The sequence below is a fragment of the Myxocyprinus asiaticus genome, chromosome 26, assembly GCF_019703515.2.
Source record: "Myxocyprinus asiaticus isolate MX2 ecotype Aquarium Trade chromosome 26, UBuf_Myxa_2, whole genome shotgun sequence".
NCBI classification, from domain to species: Eukaryota; Metazoa; Chordata; class Actinopteri; order Cypriniformes; family Catostomidae; genus Myxocyprinus; species Myxocyprinus asiaticus.
This window is the reverse complement of record NC_059369.1, coordinates 5,694,529-5,711,969: the sequence shown is the minus strand read 5'-3', so window position 1 is coordinate 5,711,969 and position 17,441 is coordinate 5,694,529. Positions and strand designations below refer to the sequence as shown.

Here is a 17,441-nt window from a genome sequence, read left to right as displayed (position 1 = left end):
TGACACAAATCATCAATTAGGGCATTTTGTTTATATAAGTAAGTATGATTATATAAGGAAGTATAAGTATGAACAAGAGTATTTAAGCAATCATAACATGTTAAAATATAGTAAAAATGCTCACTATTTGTTAAGTTTTGCATGAAACTTATTATGATTATGCATGTTGCTACTGTATAAATGCATATAAATGATTTACAATGCATTTGTAAATGAATTATTAGTCATTAACGAACCCCTTTATAAACCCCTTAACATCGGGAACATTAACGTAGAGTGTTACCCATATGATGGCTTTGCCAAAGGAGTATTCCTGACCTTTGATTTTTGTGAGCTAGGTCTGAATAATATAGTTTAGTAATATAATTTGTGAGTTGAATTTACTACTATAATGGTGTTTTTTTTGTTTGTTTGTTTGTTTTTTTGAGATTGACAGAGTGAACTATTCCTTAAATAATTGTTGAATAAACTCAAGCAGAAGTTCTGCCTGAAAGAAACCAACTCTAAGATGGTTGAGATGTGTGTATGTGTGTGTTCTGACCGTCTCAATGATGTCTCAGGTGGAGGGCCTGTTCTCGGTGGGATCGGTGGTGGTGGTGATCCGAGAGCCATATCTGGCAGCTGAGTGAACCTGAACGCCTTCAGGAGAAATTAACGCATCAGAATTCACAGAGTTAAAAAACTCACATCAACCCATTTAATCCTACTTATTACATTTGTGACCTAGCTCATGTACATCATCCTCACAGGACAAGTAAACATGTAAGCGGCCTCAATTGTGACCAGTGGGCAAACACAGAGCCTCAATTTTGAGTGGGTGACTGATTGATTCCCATTATATAATGTATTGTACAAGAAATGAAATCTAGCAAATTTATTTTTCACCACAGTTCTTGTTAGTAAAAAATATAAAAATTATGCGCTACAGTGATTTTACCATGGGTGAAGGGTGTTCTTAGGCACAACGCTTTTACAAAATCCCAACAACAGCATTATAATAAAAACAACAATGTTTAATAAACAGTCCAATTTATTGGGTTATTAAAGGAATCATTACCCAATACCCAAATAATTCATTCACCCTCATGTCGTTCCAAACCCATTTGACTTTCTTTCTTATGCAGAACACAAAGGACAATTTTATTGAATATTCTGGTCAGTCTTTTCAATACAATGACAGTTGATGCTGACTCAATTCAAAGCTCAAACAAGGACCCAGAAGTGTCATAAAATTAGTGGCTTGTGTGTTCACGCGAGAACTTGTGTTGTTTAGCACAAAAACAATGCACACAACCCACTGTGAACAAGTACCTCTCTTGCACTCATGAACACAGAAAAATGATCATTTCGGGTTGTTCATCACCAAAACCTATTATTTGCCTTCAAAAGACTTGAAATATGACACAAGTCATATGGACTACTTTTGACACTTTTGTAAACTTAAAAATGAGTCTTCATTATATTGAAAAGATGGACCAGAATATTAATTAAAATGTTTCCTTTTGTGTTTCTGAAAAAATGAAAACAAACGGCATGAGGTTGATTAAACTGTGACAGAATTTTCATTTTTGGGTGAACTATTCATTAATTATTAATTGGATTACACAATTCTTCTCAGTACAGTTCATTATCTAAACAGTAAGCTTCTTGCATTTGCCAAACAATGTAGCATCCTGGCACTTTAATATAAGTGCGGTCATAAGTGTGCATTTTTGGTCATTATAAAATGGTTTCAATGTCAGTTGAGAATGGGAACCATACCTGTTTGGCCAGACTGTACTGGTAAGGGTCAGGTCTATAGGCTGGCACCCACTGCATGCCCCTCTGCCCTCGAATCGAGGTGCCTGGTGTGCTGGTCACCACCTCTGAGTATGGGATGACTGGCCCAAGGCAGTAGGGCCCTAGTGGAGCATGCTGATGGTGGTGTCTGGTGGAGCTGGAGTGTCCAGCAGAAGCCAGACTGAAGGCTTCCTCCAGCAGAAGATGCATCTGCTGCCGGACTTCATCTATGGAGGGCTGAGAGCTCAATGTCGACGCCTCAGATTGACCTTTGATTCGACGAGCACAACCGTAATAATGACGGCCCACCTGTCGGTCCACGTCAGTCTCTTCGATAATCTCTGGCTCGGTCTGCAACCAACAAACAAACACAAACCAACATTAACAAACAAACAGATGTAAAATTGTCAATTGAGAACCCCGTTCCTTCTGTTTGGGTCAAATCTGACCAAAAGCATTAATTGTGGAACCCACGATTAAAATAAATAAATAAATAACACTCTCTTCACCACAGTAAAGACACTAAAGTTATGCATTTCTTTTGGTATGTTATGGTATTTTTGAACTTATTTTCCTCTATATTACTCAGTTCATGTTTACCTATAAATAAACACATTTTATGTTATCTTCACTTCAATAAAAACCTTCATTTCAGTAAACTAATAGATTGTCAAAACATAAAAATATGTCATGCACTGGGGTCTCTGGTGACATCTGCTGGAATAAAAATAACAGTTAAATGAAATGACAACTATGTCCAGTACATAGCTTCAGTGCTCCATGCATTGGCTGATCTCAATAAGCCAAAGTTGTAACAAACTTAATTTGTATATACTGCATTGGATATATATTTCGACATAAGTCAATTATTTGTAAACTGTAGCATTTTTTTAAAAACCACTTGTGTTGAAGGGTGAGATAGTGCAATGATGCCACAATATACTTTCAGTCAAACCTGACCATGGTGTGCAGCTCCCACACCTGAGCATTATCTTTCTCACAGTGGGGCCAGCCAAAAACTTTGAAGTGTGTGTGTGTTCTGCATTGTGGCTGACAAAATAAAAAAAAAGGCCAGTTATTGTCTCACCCATTCATTTCTTTTTGTGTGAAAGTACACCAGCTGCCTAAATCATATCGTCTGATTTGAAGAAATTTTTTCAAGCTCCATTTGAAGCACTTCTGGATTGACTGTCAAAAGAACAGCTGATAGAAGTTGCTGAGTTTTATAAGCTTGGTTTGTCCACATCTGATTAGCGTCTTAATGTAGTTAAGTCCGCTTTATTAGACTTGGGAGTATTGGTAAATTTGGATGAATCATGTTCTCCTGCTCCTGTGGTATTGACATTTGAGCAACAAAAAGAAATGATGCAGTTGCAATTGCAGTTGGAAAGACAAAAATTGGTGCATCAGTCGGAAGTTGCTCAACAAGAAATGGAGAAAATTAGATATCGAAGTGCAATATTTTCAATTGATTCTGGAGGGGAACATTTCTGGTTTGACTCTGGGGGAGGTTACTAACATTTTGGTTCAGTCTCCAGGTCCTGCTATGAATTTTTATGTAGTACGAAATTTGACACTTGTTCCCAAATTTAATGAGACCGATGTTGACACTTTCTTTAATCTGTTCCAATGCACAGAATTGGCCTGATGCCGATCGTGTTTTGATGCTCCAAAGCGTTTTAACAGGAAAAGCTCAAAAAGCGTATTCATTGCTAAGTACTGGAAGTGTATAAAGTTATGACACCATTAAAGCAGCTGTTTTAAAAGCATACGAACTAGTGCCAGAGGCGTATTGCCAAAGGTTTAGGGATTTCAGGAAAAAAAGTGATCAAACGTATGTAGAGTTTGCTTGTAACCAGCGGTTGCTCTTTAACCGTTGGTGTACTGCATTGAATGTGTCCACTTTTGAGGCTTTGGCCAATTTAATTGTGTTGGAGCAATTTAGGTGTATGATTCCTCCACAACTTACCACTTATAATAATGAACGTCACGTTGCTTCTGAATCTGATGCTGCTGTGATAGCAGATAACTATGCGCTAACTCATAAGTCCCACATTAGCGATATCCGTGTGGGTCAGGCTTGGGCACAGAGAAATGTTCCATGTTCTGAGGCATCTATTGATTTTTCTACTAATGCTGGCTCAACTGTGGTTAATAACAACAAATCTTTCAAAAGCAAAGTTGACCCAAATCTTAACTACGGTTTATGAAAAGGCCATTGGAAAGCTAAATGCCCTGTATTAAATGCGAAAGGAAAATCTTGTAGCTCTCCGGTTAAACCCTCTGTTCTCGTAACACCTGTGCCAACATCTACAATTTTGAATGTTTAGATGCAAAAGTTGTAAGAGCCGTTTATTTCAGTGGTGCATGTTTTCGTTGGTGGGGAGTGATGAGAGAATTTCTGTTAGCATTCTACGAAATACAGGTGCTTCAGAATCATTTATTTTAAAATCAGTTTTGCCGTTTTCCAAAAACTCTTACATTGGTAGTGATCAGTTGGTTCGGGGAATTGAGCTAGGAACAGTGTCTGTACCTATACATAAAATTGGTTTGGATTCCGATCTTGTTCACGGTGAGGTAACGACTGGTGTGCATCCCGCTCTTCTTGTGGAAGGGATTTAGCTGTTTCTTGGAAATGATTTGGCAGGTGCGAGCATTTGGAGTTACATGTCACCATTTACTTGTGGTTTCTGAGCACTCAACAGAATGAGAGTGCACAGAAATTCCCTGATGTTTTTATGGCTTGTGTTGTGACGCGCAAGAATTTGTTGAATGATTGCGTGAGTCAGATTGTGGTTCCTGCTCCACTGCGCTTGGTCGTAATGAGAATCGGCCATGATGAGGTTGCTGGCCATCTGGGTGTTAAAAAAAATCTTATGATCATGTGCTCCGGTATTTTTATTTTTTTTGGCTGCATCTCAAGAGAGACATTTCACAATACAGTAAAATGTGTCATGCCTGTCAGATGGTCGGAAAACCAAATCAGAGTATAAAACCTGCTCCTCTTCGCCCCATTGAAGTTGATGCAAAGCCATTTGAGTATTTGATTTTGGATTGCGAGGGTCATTTGCCTCGGTCTAAACCCAGTAGTAATTATCTGTTGACTGTAATGTGCCAAGCTACTCCGGAGTTCGTTGTTTTTCTAAATACAACATGCCTGTTACTCCTTATCCTTGTCTCCCTACATCTTCTGTTGCATTTTAGTTTTAAAGTGTAACAGTGTGTATACATGTGTGTATGTATGTGGGTGTTTTACAGTCTCACACCTTCATTTATTTGTGTTGATGTTCTACATTGTGTCTGATTTATAGATTTTTATTTGACATTTAAAAAAAAAAAATGCTCTGTGTTATAGTCTCACCTATTCATTTCCTATGGCCGGTCAAAAATTACCCAAACAGTTAAGGGTTAAATGTAATATTTGTGTATATGATGAGCTAAAAAAAAAATAAAAAAGCCCAAAAATAACTAATATAAACACACTGCTCCTCCAAAGCAAACTTTCATTCTCACCATACACATGACTTTTCCAGCTACATGCTCTTCTTTAGACTGAAAATCACATAAGACACCCCATATAAATACCCTTGAACACATCACATAAGTCACATGACACAGCCGTCTTACAGATGTATTCAGTACATTATATGCATATATAATTTTAAAACAGAAATATAGCAGATTATATTAGCAAAAGCAATTTACAGCACATTCAGTTCTTTTTTTTTATCAGTATGTGATAGTACGTAAACATGTCTTGAACATTGGGGGGGGGACCAAAAAATGTTGGGGGTGGGGGTCGTGGGTGTAATGAGCCTTTTAATTCCTTCAGTGTATTTAAGGTGCTGAATGCAATAATTTTCTGAATAAAGGCTTTAAATTCGATAAAGGCCCAACATTTTTTAATTTTTGGTTTTAACCCTCTGGGGTCGAAGGACGCGCTGGCGCGTCCTGCTGGATTTTTCCCTCATAACAGCGGAAACAACTTCAAATACTCCGTCGTTTTTGGGCATACAGATAAGTGTAAGACATCATTAGAGACTATAAAGTGTCTACTATTATTTGTGTACACTCACAATAACAACAAAACCTTGTGCTTTTGTAAAATAAAGAAAATAAACAGGGTGCGCTTTCAGCCGTCTCTGTCTCCGCGAGCATCTTTCTGAAACACGTCACAAAAATTAAGTGAAACTCCGCAAATATTTATCACACAAACATGAAACATATGTCTAAAGAAAGCTTAAAATGTCTACTTTTAAATAAAGTAATTTAAATTTAAAACAATGTAATGTAATCTGTATGAAACAAAGCGATGTACAGTTTCTCCTGGCTCAGCTAATTATCTCTAATGTGATCACACCCACCAACAGAGCGCGCTATTCATACGGTAATGTGCTGAGGCGATCAATGCAAATGGTAAACACCCCCAACAATGCCTTAAAAAACATCAAGTTCATCATCAGATTTATTCACTTTCCTGCACGTTTGGAAGATGGAAGATAGTGAGGAAGAGTTCACATTTTCCTCAGAAGAAGAGCGGGAATCTGACAAGGAACGTTTGCATTTTGAAGAGCGACTTGATCCAGTCGAGGATACAATTCCAGATGAGTAAGTCATTTAGTTTTACTTACATTAGTTGACATGCTATTTTATATAAACATGTACATATTTTACAGTTGGATTATTTCCAGTCTTGCCAGCCAGGATTCAAAGTATTGAAATTTGAAATATGTCCTAATAGGTAAGTTTTAGTTACATTTAAATGTTGTTTCGGCTAAAGCAGGTATTTAAATTGTATGCTGTATGATATCAATATGATATGTAATATGATATAAAAATAATATGAATGTTTAGATTATATTTTAACTAGTGTTTATGCTGCCTCATTATCATCAATGAAGCTTGTGCTTGGAAATATCTGTTCGGGTGTAAATGTGTAAAATGTGCTGTAAATATGCCAATATTATAAAATCAGCATATTAGAATGATTTCTGAAGGATCATGTGACACTGAAGACTGCAGTAATGATGCTGAAAATTCAGCTTTGATCACAGGAATAAATTGCATTTTACAATATATTCAAATAGAAAACAGTTATTTTAAACTGTAAAAATATTTCACAATATCACTGTTTTTGCTGTATTTTGGATCAAATAAATGCAGTTTTGGTGAGCAGAAGAGACTTCTTTTAAAAACATTAAAAAATCTTACTGATCTAAAACTTTTAAACGGTAGTGTAGGTCTAAAGTAAAGTCTTTATGTAAAGAAAATGTATAGTCAGATTACTTCTTAACTTAAACTTGATTTTGTGAATAAGTTACAAACATTCATTCTCTCTCAGGGGAGGGGTCTTTGTCTCCTCAGGTGTGAATCATATCAATATTCATGATCATCCACGCCTCCTCGCATATGGCCTTTCTAACACTAAAAGTGTCTTACAAAAGTTAAATGACTATATTGTTTTGTATGAATGAGTGATCAGGATGGTTTTCACATCATTTTATAACAAAAACTCTAGTCTACAAGATCCAGTTCTCAAAAGTCTTGTGAACAAATGTTTAGTATGTGTTATATGGCCTTATTTCAGTGACTTAAAATTTTTGTTTTTTCAAAAACCACGCATAAACTTTGTTTTGAGATAAAACCCTGAACGATGTCTTAAGGTGAGATAACTGTGGTATATGTGGAATAATACAAACATGTACATACATGTACATGAAATTCTCCTCCCTGCTCAGTCAATCTCCATTTTAACTTTCACTTTATTCTTCTTTTGTTTTTGTTGATTCACATTTGTTATGCATATCACCATCTACTGGGCAGGGAGAAAACTTTCTAGCAAAAATGGACTTAAATATTGATCTGTTTCTCACCCACACCTATCATATCACTTCAGAAGTCATGGATTTAACCACTGGAGTCACATGGATTAGGCTGCTTTTATGCTGACTTTGTGCTTTTTGGAGCGTCAAAATTTTGGCATGCATTCACTTAAAATCTTAATTTGTGTTCTGAAGAAAGAAAGTCATACACATCTGGGATGGCATGAGGGTGAGTAAACTATTCCTTTAAGTAGCACATGGGGGCCACATTGTCCTCCTTTTGAGATACAATGTTCCACATTGATTTAGTTCTTGTATCGTTTAAGCCCAGAAATAGTTGTGTTCTCATTCGCATGATGCACATTTTTCTGAAGTTTGTGACTGGTGGAATGTTCTGTCTGAAGTGTTGCTCCACAAAGTTTGATACTTTTCTATCAGGCATTAGAAAAAACTTGATAAAGTCTAAGCATAATTATAAATTATTTTATCATCTCTACTTTCCTGGTAATTTATTATACAAATTAACACTCTCTCTACATCAGGGGTATTATTTAAAAAAAAATAACAATATTATTTAAAATATTATTATTACATTTATTCTATTACATTAATACTTTTAAAACTACTCAAGTTATTCAGCCAAAAGCATAGAGTGGTTTTCTCGTTTCCTTGTTATTGTTGTTTGATTAATAGCCTTTATATGACGTAGTCTACTAGACAGTGCTCTATTCGGTTACATGTACACTTCAAGTCCAACATTTGATATGTTCAACAACATACGTTCGCATTAGACCAAACCGACTGCGTTTACATTAATGCCTCAAGACGGGCATTGGCGGAATTATAAAGTGTATTTGATCATTTAGGCGCGAACCCGCATTAGCGCACAAACATTAGCACAAACAGCACGCAGCTACAGAAGTCAGGAAATAAAAAGTAAATATTTTATATGTTATCTAGATAGGGGTCGGCAACCTTTTAGACATGGAGTGCCATTTTTTTTCCTGGTCAGTGCCTGTGCCATCTTTTGAAAGTTCTTTAATGAAAGAAAACCTGTCCTTTTGTACAAAATGAGTTAACACAGTTAATGTCACAAGTAAGGAATAATTGACTCCGGCCCGTTGAATTGTTTAAAAATAATGCACACCCGAGGCGCGGAGTGACCGTTGCACCTCGGGTGTGCATTATTTTTAAACAATTCAACGGGCCGGAGTCAATTATTCCGCTTATACCACGGTTACCACACCTTAAGACATCTTTCAGGGTTTTATCTCAAGACATTTTCTGGTTTTCGTCCCTAAAACGCTCTTGTGAGTGGAACTACTTTCTTCCGCCACATATTCAGAGTCGTACTTTAATACAGTCGGAGCCTTCGTTGCTAATTCGAAAACGTCATGTTAGAACTCGCAACGGAGGCTTGTGCTGCTTTACTCGAGGACTTACAGGGGTAACAAGTTAGTGCGTTTGTGTGAGTTTGCATTTGAGGGATCGAAAGAGAGAAACTCAGAATATGAGAGAGATCGCTTCAGGGATTACCTTTTTTGTTGCAGCTCTCGTCAGAAGTAACATCGCTTCAAAATCGGCATATTCCCGTTATAAACCTTAACAACTTTTTTCATCCCCACTGAGATGCAGAGTGCGCTGACACGAGGACTCTGTTTTTCTCTCACGAGTATGTTTGGGCCTTAAGTGTGTGCGTTACGCGTATAATGTTGTGTCCACGAGTGTGGGAGTGTGTGTGTGAGAGAGAGAGAGAGAGAGAGGGGGAGTAAGAGTTTTTTTTTTTTTTTTTTTTACCACAGATATCTCAGATCATACAGAAATTGTTGTACTGATCAATTGTATCTTGCTCTGATACAGCTCAAGCCTTCGTTGCTAAGTCGAAAACGTCATGTTAGAACCAGCAATGGAGGATGCGCTGCCCCTCTACCTCTCTCTCTCTCTCTCTCTCTCTCTCTCTGTGTGTGTGTGTGTAAGCGGTGCTTTCCACTACAGCTATATGAGGCTGATTAGGGCGAAGTATATTGAAACATTAAAAGTTATTTCGTATAATATAAATTGTTGTATTGATCAAGTCGTGGAGGTGCGGCTCTATTTGTCGGTTTATTGCCGTGCATTTACTTTAAAAATAATTGCCCACCTTAGAACGTCCGTGAACCAATCAGAATCAAGCATTCAACAGACCGGTGGTATACATTTTCTTATTTGATTACTGATCACGAAATTGTGTAGAATCTTAAATATTTCTTATATTATGAATGTATATTTTTCAAAATCACACAGAGGGGTAATCACTAGCAGGCAAGCAACAACGAGAGAGAAGCAGGCTATTTTATTTATATTATGTTTTTCGCACCTTCATTCCAGTCTACATCTTGATGTAATCCTTCCTCATGATCACACAGCGTTTTCATCAGATGAATGGGAGACTAAACAGTATTAAAGTGTGATGAGACTCGCGCTGCACGTGCAAGCCATTCACGCATCACAAGCCGATCAACTATTTAGCCCTTTTCAGTTAATCGCACCTGCAAAATCCTAAAACTTTATTTCCAGGTTTAATTTAGATTTTGAATAGACTCAGATTTTTATGTTTTTTACTGAGTGTGACCATGGTTTAAGCAGGGTTGGAAATCTCAAGGATTAATAGTGGTGTTTTCCTTATTACATCACGTGTTGTTCTGAAAGCAAAAAAGCAACAAATGAAACACTGTTAGGGTGTTATCCGCGCAGCCTGACCGAAGCACAGCGGGCGCATTAACTCGCGCGGTTAACCGAACGTGAAGCTCTGCCGGCTCGTGATGTGCGAATGGCTTGCACGCGCTGCACGAGTCTGTTGGGTATACTGTAGACTCGTTTTAACGTTTAGTCTCCCATTCAGCTGATGAAAACACGCTGCATGATCATGAGGAAGGATTACATCGAGATGTAGATTGGAATGCAGGTGCGAATTTATATAAATAAAATAGTCTACTCCTCTCTCAACTTTGCTGGGTGCCAGTGATTACCCCATTGCCGACCCCTAATCTATATCAACCAACCAGTGGTTGTCTTGTTATCGCGATCGATGTAATGAACACCCCTCGATATTGGAGACAGCTCTCTTTTCTTTCTTTTTTTTTTTTTTTTTCAGATAAACATCAAGATTGTTTTATCGCCCAGCCCTATTGATAACATTGCCTTAATCTCTCACATCAACCCAATAATCTCAGTGATAGATAGCTCATTTACAGGCTACGTTATAGACACACATAATTTAGTAAGCAGAAATATGAAATTTACCTCGATATGTTTCTTCAAATTAGAGGCAGGATTAATGCTGATATCTAGTTTGAGCAAGTTAAACTCACATGACACAGTCAAGCAATTGGCCTTTTTCACTGCGAAAAGCCCTTTCAGGTGCGGCCGAGATGTTCAGGTGTTGAACTGTGCTTGAGGTATCCATAACAAATGGTGCCAGGTCTACAGCTGCCAAGTTTTTTATGTGTGATTTGATTGGATGGGAGTCACGAGACTCTCCCTAGCCAATCATGTTGATAGATGGAAGTAGTGAACACAGAGGGTGGGAAAATAGTGCAGTAAAAGTACAGCTACAGAACTTAAAATGTACTCAAGTAAAAGTAAAAGTATACAGTTTTTAAACTACTTAAATTATTGGGAAAAAGTAGTTAATTACAGTAATGTGAGTGTTTGTAATTCGCTACTTTACACCCCTGTTGACCACTGCTGTCAAAGTCCAAAGAGAACAAAAAATCATTATTAAAATATAATAAAAGTAGTCCATACAACACAAAGCTGTTGTATGGCCCAAGAAAGCTTGGAGTATAGTGCACAAGTCATATAGACTACTGTTACGATGTCTTTATACTGAACCTTTAACAGTGCTTTATAGTTGTTGTCCTTTTTGAAGCTTGACAGCTCCTGCTCACTATAAACGGTTATTCTATGGAATAGAGCTGCTTAAAATATCTATTTTTATGTTCCAATTAAAAGTAACAGCATTGGGGTTTTGAACACCATAGGAGTGAGTAAATGAGTGAGTAACAGCACATTTTTAGATGAAATGACAGACTTCTCTCTGGTGATGTATGCAGGACTTTTTTAGTCCGCTTAAACCCCGCCCCTTTCTTATAAATACCACAACCTTGCGTTGAACCGTCAATCAAATGTTGGTCAAGATGGCAAGGTGTATTTTCATCTGTTTACCTTCAAAACTATCGTTCCTTAACCCAAACTTCCTTGGTTATGAGTCAGCTGGCTTGAATTAAAATTTCGAATGAGGAGGAATAACGGTGAATTCGCAGTTGTGTTCAAGACATTTCACGACTGAATTGCTGAGGTGATCACTGTAGTGTAATGAATACAACACTTCAGATGCCTGTGGAGTTCATTTATATTTTTGAACGCAGTTATCTAGGAATGCACAGCACGAGTAAGTGTTTTTTTTCCTTAAATTTTTTGTGTATTGTGATCCAAAAGGTTAAAATATGGTTATCTTTAACTCACTCGTTTTTCAACGGCTACAGACTCTTCGTAAGCAAAGACAGTGATGTGCTTGTGCGTTTATGTTTTCATTTTGATCATAAATGTGTTGAGATCACTGCTCAATTTCACAGATAACCGGCTCTGATTTGTGCAGGACGGTGATAGGGGTGTGTGTGTCCGCTGCAAACTCGCATTCAGATCTGCCTCCATTCCGCTATGCAATGCCCATATTTTCACAATCCAGTCAACAACCAATGGATGAACTCAAATCACTGCCCTACATTTTTTTCTTGTTCAATAAGCTGTTTCACTCGGAAATACGTCACAATACAGAAGTAAAGTCGGTCGCAAGTTCCATTTCATGCCAACTTTAAGCCTGATACACTGAAAACTGCTCCGTTAATGTTTTCACATTCACAATTATGAATGACATACAAATCATGTACTGTACATAACATATTTTAAATTAAAAACAGTGAATTTCACAAAATGGAGAATAGTTTGCACCCTTGGAAATTACTTTTGGTCGGTACAGCATTTCAGTCATAAAACAGTGGACAGTTATTGCATGTTTAGTTAGATACTTACATCTTACAAGACACAAACACTCTTAAAATGAACTACTTGCTGATGTCTGGCACTGGAATAATCCACAAGGTTCCCAATTAGCTTCTTAAACTTGAGTCCCGCCTTCATCGATTTGAGTGGCTATCTCAAATGACATTGACGAGCAGCGTTAGAATACTGAGGATGCTAAAAATGTGACTTTTTTAAACCGTTATGTTATTCCGTGATGGGCAATAGCTTCGATACAAATAGTGAAGCTATTAACGTAACTACATTTCTGAGTAGCGAGACGGAGCTTCGCTAGTTTTTAAATTAAGTAGCTTTTCAGTAGCAAAGCTATATTTTTGAAAAGGTAGCGTCATAGCGTTGACAAAAGCTGCACCACTACATCATGCCTTGTACCCAGTGTTTACTAATGCCAGTTTTGAATCAGAACTAAAGTCCAATCATAAATTAATCACTTATTTGAGTAGGTTCTTTACAATTAATTGGTCACCCATGATAGAAAAGCGGTCTGTATCGGTTCGCGATTCAATCTGAATGACTCCGAAAGCTTGCGCTTGCGCTGATGAATCATTTGGCGCACACTCTCACTTGTCAACAAGTTCATGGAATATTTTATAACACGGAAAATAAAGATAATGCTGGTTGCAGTGGATCTACAATCAATCGATGGAAAACAAACATGCAAATACATCCTATCATTTGCCAGTGATGAAGAAAGTCTTTATTAAGTTCAATACATGTGCAGCTTGTGAACGACTTCTGCAGGTAAAGACATTTTCAAACTAAAAGAGTATCAAAACACTTATTATCCTACACGAAAACACTTAAAAAAGTACCATGACATTACCATGTTTTCTGGACATGTACCATTACCTGGGAGCACCATGTTACTACAATGGTATATGAATGTAGTAATATAGCGAAGTATCATGGTATTTTTTTAATTACCTTGAAGCACAATGTAAATACAATCATATATGAATATGGTAATCATATATCAAATTACCATGGTAGTAACATGGTATTCTTTTAAGTACTTTGAAGCACCATGCAACTACAGAATGGTGCATAAATAGTTGTATATCAAATTACCATGATATTACCATCTGATACCATCAGAAATCACATTGTTATTGCCCAGGAATTTGGCCTCTTATCAAAAGCTTCCAGTATATACAGAAATACATCAGCTAGACACAAAATTACAGGATAAGATGAATAGTATACTGTATGTACGCAGAGTTTTTATACAGAAATGTGCAACTGAAATTACGTTTAAATGGGTATGGGTTTGTAGAGATAGTATTATATATATATATATATATATATATATATATATATATATATCAGTGGTGTGAAAAAGTGTTTGCCCCCTTCCTGATTTCTTATTTTTTTGTATGTTTGTCACACTTAAATGTTTCAGATCATCAAACAAGTTTAAATATTAGTCAAAGATAACACAAGTAAACACAAAATGCAGTTTTTAAATGAAGGTTGTTATTATTAAGGGAAAACAAAATCCAAACCTACACGGCCCTGTGTGAAAAAGTGATTGCCCCCTAAACCTAATAACTGGTTGGGCCACCCTTAGCAGCAACAACTGCAATCAAGCGTTTGCGATAACTTGCAATGAGTCTTTTACAGTGCTGTGGAGGAATTTTGGCCCACTCATCTTTGCAGAATTGTTGTAATTCAGCCACATTGGAGGGTTTTCGAGCATGAACTGCCTTTTTAAGGTCATGCCACAGCATCTCAATAGGATTCAGGTCAGGACTTTGACTAGGCCACTCCAAAGTCTTCATTTTGTTTTTCTTCAGCCATTCAGAGGTGGACTTGCTGGTGTGTTTTGGATCATTGTCCTGCTGCAGAACCCAAGTTCGTTTCAGCTTGAGGTCACGAACAGATGGCCGGACATTCTCCTTCAGGATTTTTTGGTAGACAGCAGAATTCATGGTTCCATTTATCACAGCAAGTCTTCCAGGTCCTGAAGCAGCAAAACAGCCCCAGACCATCACACTACCACCACCATATTTTACTGTTGGTATGATGTTCTTTTTCTGAAATGCGGTGTTACTTTTACGCCAGATGTAATGGGACACACACCTTCCAAAAAGTTCAACTTTTGTCTCGTCAGTCCACAGAGTATTTTCCCAAAAGTGTTGGGGGTCATCAAGATGTTTTCTGGCAAAAATGAGACGAGCCTTAATGTTCTTTTGCTCAGCAGTGGTTTTCATCTTGGAACTCTGCCATACAGGCCATTTTTGCCCAGTCTCTTTCTTATGGTGGTGTCATGAACACTGACCTTAACTGAGGCAAGTGAGGCCTGCAGTTCTTTGGATGTTGTTGTGGGGTCTTTTGTGACCTCTTGGATGAATCGTCACTGCGCTCTTGGGGTAATTTTGGTCGGCCGGCCACTCCTGGGAAGGTTCACCACTGTTCCATGTTTTTGCCATTTGTGGATAATGGCTCTCACTGTGGTTCTCTGGAGTCCCAAAGCTTTAGAAATGGCTTTATAACCTTTTACAGACTGATAGATCTCAATTACTTTCTTTCTCATTTGTTCCTGAATTTCTTTGGATCTCGGCATGATGTCTAGCTTTTGAAGATATTTTGGTCTACTTCACTTTGTCAGGCAGGTCCTATTTAGGTGATTTCTTGATTGAGAACAGGTGTGGCAGTAATCAGGCCTGGGTGTGGCTAGAGAAATTAAACTCAGGTGTGATAAACCACAGTTAAGTTATGTTTTAACAGGTGGGGCAAACACTTTTTCACACAGGGCCATGTAGGTTTGGATTTTGTTTTCCCTTAATAATAACAACCTTCATTTAAAAACTGCATTTTGTGTTTACTTGTGTTATCTTTGACTAATATTTAAACTTGTTAGATGATCTGAAACATTTAATTGTGACAAACATGCAAAAAAATAAGAAATCAGGAAGGGGGCAAACACTTTTTCACACCACTGTATATATATATATATATAAAAATGTAAAATTGTGATTTTTCATATTGAACACGTGTTTGTAGAGGTAGTAGTATTAATATGAAAAATAAAATGTAAAAATAGTGATTTTACATGTTGAACACATGGGTTTGTATAGGTAGAATGTCTAACTATGAATTTACATGTTTGTTTGTTTTTTACATGCACATACATATTGCACCTACTGTATACTTGTATACTGTATTGCACTAAACTGTAATATACTGTACCATGGCTTTGATAAATGTCATGTGAATACATCTTTTAGGTGCTTTGTCTATGACAGTATGCTCTGTGCACCTGTGGTTGAAAAAGTAGCTTAAATGTAGCAAGCTACGTTTGGCGTGTAGCTTGTAGTATAACTTGCTACTTTTTCTGAAGTATAGCTTTTAGCTTAGCTTAACAAATTTTTCTGTTGAGTAGTTGGTAGCTTAGCTAGCTAAATTTTTTGAGTAGCTTGCCCAATACTGGTTGATCCTGCAACAATTTAATGACAATTAGACAGCGGTGCATAATGGACTGCAGAAGAACAACAAGGATATCAATCACATCGTTATTGCCAAGGAATTAGGCCTCTTATCAAAAACTTCCAGATTTACAGGATAAGATGAATAGTATACTGTATGTATGCAGAGTTAGCTTATTATTGTGTGTGTGTGTGTGTGTGTGTGTATGTGTGGTGGGGGTGGAGGGGGTGGCTGGCCATATCTGATTATTGGGGTGGACTTGATATTGTGGTTACGGCCCTGGAGTGCACTAATGTTCATAGTAGAATAAAATGTTGCTAGTATTTTACTAATGCCTCTGTGCCGGTAAAGCTTTCACTGAGAATAATTCCAATGGCAAGTTCTTGTATTTCAAAAAAAAAAAAAAATATATATATATATATATATATATATATATATAACATACAGTATATTATCTTGCCATAACAAGACTCATTTCGGTAATCATAATCTACAAGAGCAAATCTTATTGTGAAACAGTCCTGCTATTCTGAGATTCTTTATAAATCAGGTTTACATTAAACATTCTCTTTTATCCCAAACTACCACTTTCATTTGAAAACTTTTCATGATGTCTCCTCTGAGCTTTACTCGAACAAGCACATTCAGAGGGTTCTTCTAAAATAAAGCAATGAACTCTGATTATATTCTTGATTATGTAACACTGACATACTCAAAAACACAATAAATGGACCATGAATGCTGTGCAGTCTGCTCATGAGGGACTGTTGTTAATTCATCAGATGGTTGTGGTTCACCTCTCTCTGATGTACACACACTTAAGTAGCTAATAGTGTCGTAATTGGAGACTGCAGTAATCTACCAAACTGATGGGTCTCTTTATTTTGTCTTTCCTTTCTCCCACTATCCATTTTCTGAAGCAACCACATCATTTCCTGTTGCTTCTATGACACTTTCGTCTCACGTGTCAGCTTGTGTGCTTGACTGGGCTTGAACTGCCATCTTCCAAGTCTAAATTCCAACACTCTATGAGATGATATTATTGAAGCTCCAAATATCACATAAAGTCATCATAAAGGTAATCCATAAGACTCCAGTGGTTTAATCAATGTCTTCAGAAGCAATCTAATGGATTTTGGTTAAGAACAAACCAAAATATAACTCCCTTTACATTGTACATCTTGCCATTGCAGTCTCTAAGCACAATCATAATTTCAAGCTTGATTACACTTCCTAGTGCTTGACGCATGCACAGAATGCTAGCTGCCACTATAGGAAGTGTAATCGAGCTTGAAATCATGATCGTGCCTAGAGACCAATGATGTGGACCAA

At 37.2% G+C, this 17,441-nt stretch overlaps 1 protein-coding gene across 1 annotated transcript in view; it reads right to left on the bottom strand.

Moving 5' to 3' along the window:
• Positions 1–17,441, bottom strand: part of LOC127417341 (UPF0606 protein KIAA1549L-like) — a 198,615-nt gene that overhangs the window by 17,261 nt on the left and 163,913 nt on the right. The window contains exons 18-19 of the mRNA XM_051657312.1: positions 1,762–2,130; positions 542–639 (exon numbers count right to left, since the gene is read on the bottom strand). Of these exons, the coding sequence (XP_051513272.1) occupies positions 542–639; positions 1,762–2,130 (467 nt within the window). The remainder of the gene's footprint in view (positions 1–541; positions 640–1,761; positions 2,131–17,441) is intronic.